This window comes from Botrytis byssoidea (genome assembly GCF_014898295.1).
Source record: "Botrytis byssoidea strain MUCL 94 chromosome Unknown BBYS_001, whole genome shotgun sequence".
NCBI lineage: Eukaryota > Fungi > Ascomycota > Leotiomycetes > Helotiales > Sclerotiniaceae > Botrytis > Botrytis byssoidea.
This window is the reverse complement of record NW_024065842.1, coordinates 132,378-147,149: the sequence shown is the minus strand read 5'-3', so window position 1 is coordinate 147,149 and position 14,772 is coordinate 132,378. Positions and strand designations below refer to the sequence as shown.

The following is a 14,772-nucleotide window of genomic DNA, read 5'->3' as shown; positions in this document are numbered from 1 at the left end:
TAGTATAATGTACTTATCCAAGTCTGTCTACATGTACAGAACTTCAATGAGATAATCAAACCATTCTATATGAGACCGTATGGAACCAAAAGAGGAATCCGAAAAGCATTGCAAAATCTTAAACATCCACAGCTACACAATGAACGCTGCCTCAAGCTCCGATCGACATCAACCAAAACAACTAAACATAAGCATAACAAAAAGCACCCTCGATCGTCGAAATCAAACTACTGATCTTCTGTTTCGGTGCCAAGATACCAAAATCAACTAGTGTATCAAGCGTAATATTCGCACTCGGAGGTGCTAGAGACAAAAATTAGCAAAACTTCAGTTTTCCCCTCCATCGAAAGATAACTCACTATTAAAGGCCGTCCCTGTCCCATAAACCATTTTCGTTCTGTTACCTGCACTTAAACTCTGCCACAAACTCCAGACCCTATCCACCATAGCATGATGCAACCAAAAAGCTGGATCTCCCGCACTGGCATAGGCATCCAGACCTAATCCACCCATTGAGAAATGTCCACCTGCGTGAACCCCATCTAGCGCTTCGAGATTCGTATCGAATGTTCCTAGATCCGGACTATTTTTGATGAGTTTCACAACGTCGGAAGGTTTCGTGTTGTTAGACCAAACAGTTGAGATATCGCGCGATAGACAGCGGGGATTGTATCCTAGACCGTGATCGGGACCATAGGGGGCGTAAGCGATGGGACCAAGATTCACGGTATAATTATTTGAGAAAGGGCCGGATATACAACCGCCACCTGTTGCAGGAGGGATGTTTAGAGTGATCCCGAATGCGGAGATGGTCGTGCTGGTACGATTGGGTATAAAGGCACCATTGCTTCCCATAGATGTTGGAGAGCCGTTGAAAACGCTGGATTTACGCGGATCTTCCCAGGAAAGTGTCCAGTCCCAGTAGGGTTGGTATCCTTTGTAGCCACATTCTTCACGAAGAGCTTTTTCGTAGAGATATACTAGGTAGCGGTGGAAGTGAAGAAAGAGACCCTGTTTATCGTTAGTGATGAGGTTCCTACATCTGGACAAAAGAGCTTACGCTGAAGTGTACATAAGGTGTCACTTTGATGTGAGTAGCGCTGAAATCATCATATCGACTTCGTGCACCAGGCACATCTTCTTTAGTACTTCTGGGGGGCTTTGATTGTAAGCATTGAATAGCCTTAATATAATCTTTACGAGAACGTTCTGAAAGCGATCCCCTGAGAAACAATTAGCAATAGTCCTTCAACTTCACTGTGTGGGATCTTACCATTCTTGACGATAGACTATATTTTGAGATGTACATCCCACTCTCTGGTGCTTGATTGAAGTTTTGATGTATTGATCATATTGATCTTGCCATTTGTCGATTTGTTTGGAAGCCTCTGCTTGGGTATTGTCATGATCATGTCCGTAGCCTGCAGAAATTAATGAAATATTGGCTAGAAGGAAGAAATAAGAGAAGATAGTGAATCTCATTTTGACGACGAAGTTTTATATATCACAAACTGTAGCACAGAGACTTGTCTGGGAGGACATTGATATTTGTAGAATGAGACGTCTTCTTTTCTAATGAACCATATGAGAGTGAACATTTCCAATTCCACAGAAAGTCTCAATCTTGCCCACACATCCTTTAAATTCTCAGCCGAGAACGCCCTGAGGGAAAGTCCGCCTCATCACTTCCTTCAACGAGCCCGAGGTATAATCGTGTTTCATCGTAGGAACATTTCCTCCGTAAACTCTGCCGACTAACCGAACATACGTCGTATGTCAGCCCTCCAGCCTAACTATGATACTAACAGTCGTTGTAACCAGATATAAACATTCAGCTCGGATCTTCAACGACGACTCTGCCCTGAGAATAATTCGAAGGATTGTTCAGAAGACTCGATCTGAGGTCAGAAGCCGGCGACTGGAAAGCTCCACCCAGATTTCAAGACAGTGACATCCCAGTATCATATCGAAAGACTCCTCGTGTCAAAAGCCTTGGCAAATTAAAAAAGATGAAGCCACAATGCTTCATCTAAAGTCAAAGCCAAACATGACTGCTTATCCACGAGGTGCAGAAACGTTTTGGCGACGAAAGTCAACGCATAGGCGGTCAGCAGGTAGGGATATGCTGATGGGATTGATGCTTGTCATCGGGTTGTGAAATAGAGGGCTAAGATACGAGGCGACGGGGCTGTGGCGGGGAAGTCTGTGAGCTCGCTGTAAGCCATCGGCAACAATATCATCATGTCTCACGCCCCTCACATGACGCCGAGACATGGGAAACCCCTGAGCCAAGAAATTCTGTCAGACTCGGTGAGCTACCATGACGCCTCTCATTTTCTACAGCCTTCCAAAACATGTGGATTGTAGGCAGCATTTTTCAGACCACGACGAGTGTGAAGCCAAACTTCTGGTGACCATAGATTTTTCACCCACTTATATCACCTCACATATCCACTTCACTTAGTGTAAACCCATCTACGTTGAAATTGCCCTTCTAGCCCTATCTTCACTCAAAATGAAGTTCACCACTACTCTTACCATTTATGCTACATTAGTTGTGACAGCGTTAGCGCACAGAAGAGAATATTCTGCACGCTGCTCAACCGACTCGATCCTACCATGTATATGTCCTGCCGGTACAGATTACTGGGAATCTTCTACATGGTCTGTAGTTGGAGCCAGTGCAATCGATGTTAAGGGTCTTATCATGGATTGTGAGTGAAGCATCTTATGTTGATGAAATCGATACTGATTTGTTCTTCAACAAGATTATAAGTCCGCCTGGCTCGGAGTCGTACCTTATGAAACCCGTGGCCCGGAGAACAAGCCTGGTGTTTCCATTCGCACTTCCTACCTACCAACAAAAGTTGGCACTTATAGTATCTCAGAGAAGGTAAATATGTCAAAATTTACCACCAAGATCTACGGTCACCCGGCCTTGATTTAAATAAATTCTGACATTGCCCTCCGTAGTTAACAGACCTCAAGATCGACTCTCGCGGAGGATTCATTGAAAAATTCGAGCAACTTGCCTCCACCGTTCCCGTGGCGTACAATTCTGGCAATGGCTCTTTCGGTGGATACTGGGTCACTTTGGAGAGTACTTATATTTTCAAATATGAAACCGCAATAAGATGGAGCATCTATGCCTGTGAGACAGGACACGCGAGGAGTATGCCAGTTCAATCTTTTATACAAGTAACATGTTCTAACGACGTGATACAGATTTCGCTGTTTTTCATGAAAATGCATTAAAGAATGTAAGCAGTGTTTTGGCAGCGCAGGGCAAAATTAAGGGCATAAATATACAGCCGTATTCCGTTCAGAACTTCTAAAGTTCTGTTTGAGAGAAAGTAGAGCATGGAAGCAAGCTTTTGTATGACTAGCAATGGATATCAATTCAATGAGCAGATAGCAGACGCGCTGTCAAGGATCAAAATGTAGCTTTCACTGCATTAACACCCTAAGAGCTACAGGCTTATGTTCAAATGCTAGAACCAATTATGGAGATATTACTGTCTGTGTTGACTCTGATAGTAGATTTTTATCGTGAAAGAGAAGGTGTGCGATCATTAAGTGACATCTTCATACGGGCGCTGAATGACAATCGTATGCTAGGGTATTAATTTTTACAAACATGCATCTTCCTAGCAAGTTGACTAAGAACAATAAATAACAAAATATTCTTCGTCTTTATTTCAAGATTGATGTGTGTGCGGACGGACTATACATTGAATTTAACCTCAAGAAGCTTTCTTGATTGATGAACCCTTAGTCGTTGAACCGTCAGCCAACTGTCCTGCTGCCCCACAAGTTAGACGATACAACTGTTAGAACAATGAGATAATATAAATCTCAAACTCAATTTTTATTCATCCTCGAAAAGGTCACCAGCTATCTGTTTTTACCCTATAATTGGCCTCTCTCTCTAGCATGTGTGTCATCCTCCGCCCAGCCTTCCCGGGTATCCTTAGGAATACGTATGAATACAACGCTAATAATGAGAGCAGCGCTCGCCAAACCAACTCCCAAGTATGCAGCACTATGATAACCCTTAAGAAGATCCTTCCCATTGTCGTTAGTGTTCACTTCTATAGTTCCGGCGATACCCAGACCAGTGCTCAGCCCATAACCAAGGAGTGTGCCTATTAATGAACCTGCGACACCTTGATGCTTCATTGGAACAGTGTTACATGCGATGATCTGAGCGCTGGTGGTGATCAGATCGATGGTAAAAGCAGATATGAACATTGCGGGGAATGCCATCGCCCAGTAAGTGAGATTTGCAGGAATAGTCGAGAGAAGGACGTTGATAATGACCATTGCCGAGCATCCCAGGCTAATGATGACCTGCGCCGGTACTCGAGGAACCAGCCATGCTGCGAGAAAAGCGGTCGCACATCCAACTATAGTAAGTGGCAAGTACTGCACACCAGTAAGAATGAGACTGTCCCCGCGGATGTTTTGCATATATGCATTCATATACCAAAAAAAGATACCCAGGCTCATGAATGAGAAGAAAACAGCCAACATCAAAATTCCGAATGAGGGGGCCTTCCAGATGTTGAATGGTAGAATTGGTTCTTTGGCGACTTTTATTTCCCAGTATACGAATCCAGCAAAATGAACTATAGACACAACAAGAAGTGCGATCTCGTAAGGACTGTCCCATCCAACGAGTGGTGCTTGACTAAAAACATGTTAGCTTTTTCCGTATAATATAATGAGGTTCCACAACCTACTTCCAGACAAAATTAAAAAGGATGAGAGCAGCGACTCCTAGGTAAGAGCCAACCCAGTCCACGGTACCCTTTGGATCAATGGGAATATCCGCATCAACAGCCATGATCGTAACTCCGTAAACAACAAACCCAAGTAGACCACTAATTGCTATCAGTACATGAGACTCACGTACCATACCAAGGCAGCTTACAGCATAAAAAAAAGCCATTTCCAATCGGAAAGTTGGATAATAACCGCACCAACAAGAGATCCACCAGCAGCGCCGACTGGTGCCATGGCGCCAAATAAAGCAAAACTCAAATTTCGCTTCTTTCCAGGCGGAAAAGTGATGCCTAGCAAAGCCACAATATTTGGTATCATCAGACCGCCGCCTATTCCACATAATCCTCTCATGATACACATCGATATTAAGTTATCAGAAAATCCACCGCACAATGCCCAGAGAGTCCACCAAACACAACCGGCGGTGAAGACGTTCTTGTGACCATAGACTGCGCCTAGACGACCTCCTTTAAGATAACGACATGTCAGCTATCCTCATGCCAATCGTTTGCATAACAATGCAGTTTGATGGATTGTCTTACCAATCAGAACGAAAGTCCCTTGAGTTAAAGGGTATGAAGCAACTATCCAGACCGACTGCGCTTCTGTTGCTCCCAATGCTGCTCCGATAGCAAAACTAGAATTAATACCGGCCCCCAGAGGGATCATTTGAACTAGTTGGGTTAAGGTGATAAAAGCCATGAAGACATTCTGTCTTAGCAGGCTGGGAATTCCAATCTTTGGTGGTGTACTACTACCATTTTCGAGAAATGTATCACTCGAAGGAGAAATATTGTAGCTTTCCTTGTTGTGGTCCTCAACTGAAGCAGGTGGTGGACGGGAGGACATCATGATGGTATCTTCGCCGGTAGAGCGCTCAATAATTGGTGAAGTGGTTTGGTCCATTAAAGAAGGAGAAAGCTAGTTATATCTTTGCACCTTAGTTGAATCAATTCACATCAGACTGTCATTGAGAAGAGATGTTCGTTTGCAGAGTATAGTATAGAGATGATGAACTTGGACTTCTCGAAATGTAGGCATATTTGCGTATTTTACCTACCTATTCATAGCTAATGAATATAGCTGCAGCAATACCTGATCACCTCACACAAGAGATACGGACCCTTTCTAATATTGAGCCGAGGGGGTTTTGTCACCATGATTTCAAACATTACTTGCATGTTCTCACACTGGTGAATCTTTTTGGATGGTCTGGCGATATGTGGGATGCCGAGGACATTTATAAGCTAACCTTGAATAGTATTAGCGGCACACTCTCCTTGAACCTCATGCCAAGCAATTTGTAGACCTTCCACATTCCAAATAATTCATACGGCATACATTTCTGCATATAAATCTGCATACACGGGGATCAGCTTATCATGGATCGCACATGTCAAGGATGCAGTATGCCATCTCATCGCGCCCGCCGTGGGAGGAGCCTCAAGTATCAACTCCAACTCCTTCAGATACAATATGACAGGACTTCTCTTGCAAAACGAGCATTGCTAAACACAACTCATTTCATTTAAATTTGTTGATCAATTATCAATTTCCCATTATAACACAGATCGCATTTTCAATATGACAACAGTTAAAGTTAATAGCCAACAGCGATACCATGACACGAACGCGGCTTATGTGCTCCCAAAAGCAAATGAGTAGGTTCATGGTCTTCAATCACTGGAAGCTCTACTAATCTCATTACCATAGCGTCATTGAGCAGGATCGGCTTGATACTCAGGCAGCTGCTATTGTCGAGATGATTGGCGGCTTCCCTTTCTTAGCTCCATTACAAACACTTGATAATATTTCCAAGGTGGTCGAGTAAGTACAATCAGTTCTTAAATTACGACAGAGCCGATTGAGGGACTCAGTTGCATGCTTCTTGTATATATGTTTTAACCACTACACAATGCTACCAATAGTACCATGCAGTTGCTGATTTTGGATGGGCTAGTATTGGCTGTGGTACTGGTGTAGCGACCATCCAGATTGCTACAATCTTGCCATCTGCCACCATTTACGGTCTCGATCTAACCCCAGTGCCAGAGGATTCAAAGAAAATGGCACCGGGTAACGTGGTCTGGGCTCAAGGAAATGCATTGGATGTTGACTACAACCAACCAGATGATGGTATTCTAAGCCGCGAAATACTCAATCCGGAAGGATTGGATTATATTTTCGGCCGCATGCTTTTCTTAGGTATCAACAATTGGCCAAAGTACTTTTCAAACACTTCACATGCATTGAAGTCCGGTGGTATGATTGAACATCAGGATTTAGACTGGAAATTTTATCGCGCCGGGACTTCAGAGTGCGTGAGCGACGATTGGGAGTGGCACAAAGCAATCTTATCCGGGGCTCAAAAGTCCGGGTTATCGACAATCTCTGGCTCTGGAGCAGCAGCGCTAATGAGAGATTGTGGTCTGGAGGTGACCAACATCGAAAGTTTTGAGTTTTCATTTTCGGCATCGAGCAAATCGCCCCAAAGTCAAGCAATGGCGAGGTATGTTCAAGCTAAATTGATACCACAGTATCCGGAGTTACTTCGCAAAATGCTTGGAGCTATTAGCATAAGTGGAGAGAAATTGGACACATTGACGAGAGCATGTCTTCATGACATCAATTCTGAGGAAGGCTTGTACCAGAAGTATACTGTCACTATTGCAAGAAAGTCATAGTCATAGGATGCTTCGAGACACACAAATAGTTCTATAAACACTTTATTGTTTCGCGAATCACGTTTTTGTGATGAGTGTTAAATTTTCATTTTCTTCAGGCTGCTTTGCCATACAACTACTAACTCCAAGTCTGCGTAGCTTGTAGTATCTTCACATGGGAGTTCCTCAAAAATATCCAGAACAAACCTCTTGCTTTTAGATACTTACACGGTGTATGAATTCGCACAATGTTGGTCATCAATCATTCACTAGGCTTCAGATGTAGCTGAAGTTTGAACGGGAATATGCCAAATTAGAGCTTAGATGTTGGGCAGTATCGTTCGCGTATGTTTCTCGCATTATCTTATATTGCCAGATAAAATTCGAGGTTGCGTGGTCAGCTCCCACTGGCATATGTGATAGTTTCTCCGGTACCAGTTCCTATCTTCTATCGAAATCCAAACATTGTAACCGCTGTCCAAGCAAGTCTACTACAAAACAAACCCCTCTGATATCCCGATCACGGCTTGAGACTCTTACTTGCATATTCGGTCAGCGCATTTGTGGAACTACAATCCTAATCAGGATCAACATAACTATCTGACCCAAGTTAGATTGCGAAGGTGGGAAAACTGCTATAGTTCACCACTATGAAGATGTGCCATTAGATCCTACTCACTTGGGATTCGAAAACATCACAAAAATGCTCTTAATGTCATCAATTGCACTACTTTTGAGGATGTCACTTGTCAGCGGATTCTCATTAGTAGAGCAGGTGTAGTCATAAGATGAGGCTGAGAGTGTGTGATTTTTACTGCATATATAATGTCTCATTGATGCAAAGAATCGGAATGCTGACAAAAATAAGCTTGCATTGTCGTGCTCGAAGAGGCTCAACTCTCGGCACCTATCGACTTCATTGCCTGGACGCTGTCTGAGATCTTTCTTGCATCCCTTGTTTCACCCAAAACTCGTACCTACCTCCCAAGCTTTGACACAGATATAGAAAGCCATTCGGTTGATCGAGCCTCAAGATATCAAGTTATGTCACTGGAAGCGATCTAGAAATGATCGGCAACGTGGTATGAATGAAAATCATACCTTTCGCACCTAGACCAGTGAAAGGGTCGTTTGAACGATGTAATCTCACTCTTGCCAGAGTATCTTCTGTTTTCCATACATGACGCGTACAGTTTTCTGTAATTGTCAGCTCTACGATTGCAAACTATTCACTCGAGCGGGTTTCTGCACCTCACAAACCTGAAGTCATCTCTCAAATCTCACACGAACACTTTCGTGTGAGATTCAATTGTTTGGGCATCAATACAAGTGCGTGTCCTGGGCTGGGGCAAATTTGAGTGCGTTGCTTCGGTCTCATTGTTTTTCACAGATATTTTTTGGTGGTGAAAATAATGGGGGTTTTGCAAGCGATCGAAGTTATCATCTTACCCTTATGGGACCAATATCCATTCCATTGCAGCAGATGAGAAAGTTGGAAAGGTGATGTCACCTTCAATCAATCTTTGCTTGGATTTTTAGCTGCACCGAAGAACTGCACTGAGGCTTTTACCTGTACACTCTTTATTGGCGTTTGTCTCGCCCAGAAAGGGCTATGACACATAACATTATTTAGCGTCTCTTCACATTGGTGCAATGGCTATCTAGTATGGCGATGTTAGCCTCCACCCTATCATGCTCTCCGAGGCTTAGGCTAGGAATAAGCTGAGATTTCTTCAGTGCATATGTCAGGGGCTCATGGACCTGTTGGCTAAGTTCTTTCACCAAAAGAAACCACGGAGCCGTCAATTTTCCCCTCCTAAAACATACTGAAGGATTCTTCTCTCATGAGGGGAGCAAATACGATCATAGGACGTCACTCGGCCCATGTGGGATAAAACCTACCATAAAGATGGTTCATGCTTACTTGTTTACATGGGGTATATTGAATGACTTTAGTAAATTACAACGTCTCTCGCCTCCACGTGGAGTCCTGGCAATCGGGACGAGTGTTAAAAATAAGCTTACTCCCAGGATAATCGTGCCGTCTTAAATTTTCAAGAGATTCCTACGATATTTCGAGGTTTAGTTAAGACATGGTATCGGCTAGGGCTGCCACATCGACTAATCCTTTCGCCGTTTTGCGGGGAATCTACTATGATTAATGGATAGATGTACGAGTTCTCCCGTCAAGGCTGCGCTATCTACTGAAGTTTTCAGCCAAGTTCATGTTGTGTTCATTGAGGCATTCCTCTCTCCTCGACCCAATCAAAAAAACTTGTATTTACAAGTAACCGTCGTCAATGAAGGGGCTTACGCGAACATTTCATCAATCGTGCAAAATGGGGCTTTTCGACCACTATAAAACCTAGACTCTGTAAACTATAATGGAATAGCATCATTATTCCGCCCTTCTCTAACAAATCTTGTCCTTATTTTGTCCTGAAATTATAAATTTTCGAAACTCATTTCAACAAGGATACTCCAACATTCAACAACGGAGTTTCCTCGATAAACTTCTGCAATATGCTTGAATTGATTTTATTCATAGGTGCTCTAGCGTCTACTCTAGCTTTTGCTTCGGCAAGTTTAATTAGGATCTGCAGCACGCGTGCTAAAGTCCCGATACCAGTGATAGTTCCGATCCAAACCAAAGTGAAGGAAAAGATCGACGAGAACGAGAATGTCTCAAAATATCAAGCTTTGAGAAATCTACGAGATCAACATGAAGTGGCCGCCGCTATGTCAAGACTAGTTGATGAGGACGGCGCAGGAGCTTGGCCACCAAATGCAAATCATGATTCTTGGCCCATGGCTCTTCGTCCATACAAAGAAATTTACTTCCAGCTCATTCCACTTCTGTCCGCGGCTCCGCCTTCGCTAGATGATGATGTCAATAATGAAAGACGCGAAAAATATCGATCTATGATGCGGAAGTCTTTGATGGAGCGGATCAATGTTCCCCAAGTTGTGGCCATCATGGCTGCAGTTGAAGCTGGCAATTGGGATCTCTTTCCCAGAGACGCATATAATGGGTTTTATTGCTGTATTGCTGTTTGTCGTCATGCATACAGGTATGTGGTATTACTTTCAACCAGCAAATATCTACTAATGTGAACTCAGGTGGGCAACTATTCCTGTGGTAAAAGTAGCACAATTAGAGAAAACCGTCGAGTTCCCATCTGAACTAGACGCGCCGTGGCCATATCTTCAGCGAAACTTCGGGGTGGACGCTGATGCAGGAAACAATACATCAAACGTCTTGCTCAACTTTAATACGAGAGGAGAAAGGATTTATAGAATTAATGTCGGAATGTCCAATTTGATCCGATCATCCGAGGAAGTTTTCTTCCAAATGTTCTATGACCTTGAAGTTGTTGTAGGTTCCACCTTCCATGCAAATCTTTCCATTTAGTACTACTAACTCTTTCAGGCTTTCCCTATCTACCACGAAATGGTCCTCTCAGTCTTATCCTTCAACTCTTCTACCCCCAGCACTTGCCTCCCCCACCTCCGCAACATCAACACACGTATCCGCGACCTCTTCCTCGTCTTCTACGAAAATCTCACTAAATCCCGCGTCTCCCATTCTGTCTGGCTGTCCTATGTCCAAGGATTTCAAGGATGGGGCGTTGGAAAGATCGTCAATGGAGAATATGTGAAATACGATGGACTTTCTGGAAACCATGTCTTGTTCTTCCAAGCTCTAGATGCGTTTTTGGGAATGGAGAGATATTTGTCAGATGAGAATATGGAGAAATATATACCGGCGAGACAGCGAGAATTGTGTTTGGTGCTTAAGAAGTATAGTTTTGTGAGGGGGGCAAAGGAGAATGGAGTTAGGCAAATCGAAGAGGAGTTCGCGAAGATGGTTAATCAGTTGAAGGTGTGTATATTTCTTGTCTATTGTTAATTTCCACTCAGTGCTTTGTCATTATGGGAATTTCGTGCTAATGTTTTATCACTAGTTATTTCGAGCAGCTCATCGCGCACGCGTAATGTCGTATCTCCAAGAGCCGGCTCCCGAACGTCTGGTAATGACAGCTGGTAAATCCGTTCTTGAGAATTCGAATACTAAGAGTCTGGATGATGCACTGAAGCCTTTGGATGATATGCTAGCAGATAGGTTGAAAGAAACAGCAAATGTTGGATCTATCAGTGCTGGCGCTTGATACCAGCATGCCGCTTGGCGATCGAGGCATGATAGAAACATATTTTGGGTAGAAAAATGATAGAATTGAGAATTGATTCGGGGTAAAAGGTATGCTCAAATTAGTTGGATAACTACGACAATGCAATAACTGGATTTGACTTTTTTATTTGTTCTTGATATGATCCATGTTCATGGACTATTGCCAGAGCACCATCACAGCTGATTCAGCTGTAAATAGTGATCAATAGTAAATATAATGAGTTTGAATTGATGAAATAACATGTTAGGAAACTTTGAGACTGAGATTTTCATTAGAAATCCAGATATTCATTAAATCGTAACTACACTAGCATATAATGACAAATAACAACCCTAGACGCTATTGACATTGAATGAGTGGCATTAATAAGAAGAACAGTTGAAATTCGTAAGCGATCCCTCATATTCACATATCCATCAAAAAGCGAAATTAAAGACGAGAAGTAGCAATAGCACTCAGCTCACCCGGAGCATGGTAGTTAGGTACTTTCATGTCGAGTGCCTTACCACTATAACCGAGATCTTCGGCGACTAGCATAGAGCATTTCTCGCCGATGAGAAGAGCAGTTGAGACTGTCGCCAGTTAGTTGATGTTCATTTGTTTGTTTGGATAGAAAAACATACAGGTGTTGCATCCAACATTATCGGGGCAGATAGAAAGATCTGCGACCTTAAGACCCTTGACACCATGGACATTCAGACGTTCATCAAGAACACCATGTTTTACAATGGAGTTTCCTTCGCGGGGGGCCATAGAACATGTCTAGATTTAGGTTAGGTGAATATTCATATAACATTTGATGGGTTGTAACTTACACCGAGAGAATGCCAAGTAGTCTCTACATGTCTCTTTACCCATTCTTCGATATGCTCAATATCTTTAGTGCTGTACTTGAGATCCTCCTGTAGATCTCGTTGATTGCTGTTGAGGTATGAAATTTGTGGTGGCTTTCCTGGTTCCACAGGCATTGCCCACTATTTCTCGTCAGCTTTCGAAGATCTAGAACCATAAATATTGAGTATACGAGATAGAACTTACAGAACCATGTTGAATACCCGCGGTAATATTGCCTGGGAGAGCATACGACTTAGTTGTCAACAAGTCCATGTCTTTGGCCCTAGCTGGTGAGTCATATGCGTAGAATGGATGCATATTCTGTACTTCTCCTGCATAAGCGTCCATACGACGGGCAGTTTCACCTGTATTAGATCATTAGTATAGAGCTCCGTCGTAATGGACCACTGTAATAAAGGAGAAAGACTTACGAGATTTGATGTAACCCCAAACCATTGGTGCCATATCTCTTTCATCATTCATGAAGCCAGCATCAAAGTCCGGTGCCTCGTATGGATCAGGAGAAACGATGTGAGTTTCACCACGAGAGAATGGATATTCGAGGAAGTGGAACATGGTAAAAAAGTTTCCAGGTGGCCTGATAATTAATTAGTCTGTTCTCGTGAGATCTAGCGTTAATATCTTACATCAACATGTGATCACCAAACCAGCCAGAGATGATCGAGTAATGCATAACTGGCTTGTCAGGCTTGTTCTTGAAGTAGCTGTCCCAACCCGATCTGAAATGAGGTGTTGGCCAACTGTCCATCTCTTTTAATTCCTCCTCAGTTGGGCGAATTTTGACACCGGCATCAATACCGTTCGTCGCAAGTGGGCCAGTACCCTTGAGATTCCACTCATCAAACACTGCCTTTTGAACTTCCGGGACACCTCTGGCAAAATCATCAAAACTTTCGGTTCCGGGCTTAGCACGGTAGACTGCTAAGTATTAGCATGTGTGTATAGCAATGTAGAATTTAGGGAATAATTAATACCAGAGAATGTCAAATAATGATCCTGGAAGTTCTGACCAACACCAGGTAGATCAACAACCGGCTTGACACCAACCTTTTCCAATTTCTTTGGGTCTCCGACACCACTTCTTTGCAGAATCAAGGGTGATGAAAGCGTGCCACCTGATACAACAATTTGCTCTCGTGCACGGAAAGTGCGTGAACGTTGCTATTGGAATTTAGTGTCAGAAAGTTTCGATCAATTGCTACAGAATAACTTACATTTGGGTGGAGAGGCTTTGTTGGCACTGTTTTAACACCGACAGCTCGACCATTCTCGATGATAATCTTATCTACTTTGGTGTTACACATAAGGTGAAGGTTTGAGTGTACGGATCTAGTGGAATGAATGTAGGCATGGGCAGCGTCGCTACGTCGACCTGTCTTGACATGATGTGAGATTTATGATTCCGCTTCAGAAAGGTGTACTTACATCTCGGTTAATCCACTTCAGCCAGTGTTCGGCACCACTGATATATTCGTAAGTGTGGAACAAGGTAATGCGAATGGGACTTACTGTGCAGTGACCAGGTCTTGTAAGTCATCAGTTGTTGGGATGCCTTGAGATTCGGCAGCACGTAGAAAGTCGTGAGTAATTGGATAGGTGTAGTTTCCAAACGATACTTTAATGGGTCCATCAAAGCCGTGAAGGTTCCTGAAAGGGTCAGAGATGTGAACTGGCAGAAGGTACATCCACCAACCTGTTGTTGCATGCCCGCTGGTATGTTTCATGTTTTCTCATCAAAGGAATGAGTTCTTTCGTAGACCATCCCTTGGCTTGGAAGTCGTCATAGTCGGAAGCAGACGCCCGTGTGTACATCATGAAGTTTATAGAGGACCCTCCGCCGAGTATATGTGCACATGGGACAACAGCTTTGCGACCGGCGAGCCATTCTGAAGGTCGAGAATAGTAGAATGATGCTGTCTTACTGTCGAGTTTCATGTTTTTGGGGTCTATAGCTGTTAGCTAATGCAGTTGAAGGGATATAGCATAATTCTTACAGATTCCAGGTCGAAATACCCATGGATTGTTGAGATTACTCTCTCCAGCTTCAATGAGGAGAACTTGGAGATTGTGGTCGAGATTTGCAAGTCTGCAGACCATTCAGTATCGAGCTAATGAGCATATATATCTGGAATGATATCGACATACCTGCCAGCAATCACACAACCGGTGCTTCCACCACCACAGACGATGATATCGAACTCATCTGGGATCGTCATTGTCACTGCCTTATTCAAAGTTTGTCAATGTTGTGTATTACTTGCAACTTTTAAAGCTGGTAA

The 14,772-nt window shown here is 43.2% G+C and overlaps 6 protein-coding genes across 6 annotated transcripts; 3 read left to right on the top strand and 3 right to left on the bottom strand.

Annotated features, from left to right (window-relative positions):
• Window positions 1-181: 181 nt before the first annotated feature.
• On the bottom strand, window positions 182-1,482 carry EAE97_000045 (uncharacterized protein; the record flags this gene model as incomplete). The annotated part of the gene is made up of 4 exons (XM_038870555.1): window positions 182-303; window positions 360-1,011; window positions 1,061-1,223; window positions 1,274-1,482. 4 exons carry the CDS (start codon window positions 1,480-1,482, stop codon window positions 182-184), a joined length of 1,146 nt encoding a protein of 381 aa, XP_038737916.1.
• A 1,033-nt stretch (window positions 1,483-2,515) lies between these two features.
• Window positions 2,516-3,335, top strand: EAE97_000044 (uncharacterized protein; the record flags this gene model as incomplete). Its single annotated transcript, XM_038870554.1, has 4 exons — window positions 2,516-2,714; window positions 2,769-2,893; window positions 2,974-3,172; window positions 3,226-3,335. 4 exons carry the CDS (start codon window positions 2,516-2,518, stop codon window positions 3,333-3,335), a joined length of 633 nt encoding a protein of 210 aa, XP_038737915.1.
• A 574-nt stretch (window positions 3,336-3,909) lies between these two features.
• EAE97_000043 (uncharacterized protein) lies at window positions 3,910-5,691 on the bottom strand (the record flags this gene model as incomplete). The annotated part of the gene is made up of 4 exons (XM_038870553.1): window positions 3,910-4,690; window positions 4,743-4,883; window positions 4,934-5,252; window positions 5,328-5,691. The coding sequence occupies 4 exons, from the start codon at window positions 5,689-5,691 to the stop codon at window positions 3,910-3,912; spliced, it is 1,605 nt and encodes a 534-aa protein (XP_038737914.1).
• A 440-nt stretch (window positions 5,692-6,131) lies between these two features.
• On the top strand, window positions 6,132-7,660 carry EAE97_000042 (uncharacterized protein). The gene is made up of 3 exons (XM_038870552.1): window positions 6,132-6,446; window positions 6,499-6,612; window positions 6,746-7,660. Exons 1-3 carry the CDS (start codon window positions 6,370-6,372, stop codon window positions 7,467-7,469), a joined length of 915 nt encoding a protein of 304 aa, XP_038737913.1. The 5' UTR covers window positions 6,132-6,369; the 3' UTR covers window positions 7,470-7,660.
• A 1,686-nt stretch (window positions 7,661-9,346) lies between these two features.
• EAE97_000041 (uncharacterized protein) lies at window positions 9,347-11,706 on the top strand. The gene is made up of 4 exons (XM_038870551.1): window positions 9,347-10,519; window positions 10,569-10,824; window positions 10,879-11,331; window positions 11,414-11,706. The coding sequence occupies exons 1-4, from the start codon at window positions 9,972-9,974 to the stop codon at window positions 11,615-11,617; spliced, it is 1,461 nt and encodes a 486-aa protein (XP_038737912.1). The 5' UTR covers window positions 9,347-9,971; the 3' UTR covers window positions 11,618-11,706.
• Window positions 11,707-12,067: 361 nt separating this feature from the next.
• EAE97_000040 (uncharacterized protein) lies at window positions 12,068-14,709 on the bottom strand (the record flags this gene model as incomplete). The annotated part of the gene is made up of 13 exons (XM_038870550.1): window positions 12,068-12,210; window positions 12,262-12,400; window positions 12,454-12,612; window positions 12,677-12,837; window positions 12,904-13,070; window positions 13,120-13,411; window positions 13,468-13,654; window positions 13,708-13,869; window positions 13,919-13,955; window positions 14,003-14,140; window positions 14,187-14,439; window positions 14,488-14,579; window positions 14,639-14,709. The coding sequence occupies 13 exons, from the start codon at window positions 14,707-14,709 to the stop codon at window positions 12,068-12,070; spliced, it is 2,001 nt and encodes a 666-aa protein (XP_038737911.1).
• Between the last annotated feature and the right edge of the window lie 63 nt (window positions 14,710-14,772).

Coding starts and splice junctions, on each gene's coding strand:
- EAE97_000042 (XM_038870552.1), top strand. CDS start 6,370: ATGACAACAGTTAAAGTTAATAGCCAACAGCGATACCATGACACGAAC. Junction 6,447..6,498: donor GTGCTCCCAAAAGCAAATGA/GTAGGTTCATGG, acceptor TCATTACCATAG/CGTCATTGAGCAGGATCGGC. Junction 6,613..6,745: donor AATATTTCCAAGGTGGTCGA/GTAAGTACAATC, acceptor TGGATGGGCTAG/TATTGGCTGTGGTACTGGTG.
- EAE97_000041 (XM_038870551.1), top strand. CDS start 9,972: ATGCTTGAATTGATTTTATTCATAGGTGCTCTAGCGTCTACTCTAGCT. Junction 10,825..10,878: donor TCTATGACCTTGAAGTTGTT/GTAGGTTCCACC, acceptor TAACTCTTTCAG/GCTTTCCCTATCTACCACGA. Junction 11,332..11,413: donor AGATGGTTAATCAGTTGAAG/GTGTGTATATTT, acceptor TTTTATCACTAG/TTATTTCGAGCAGCTCATCG.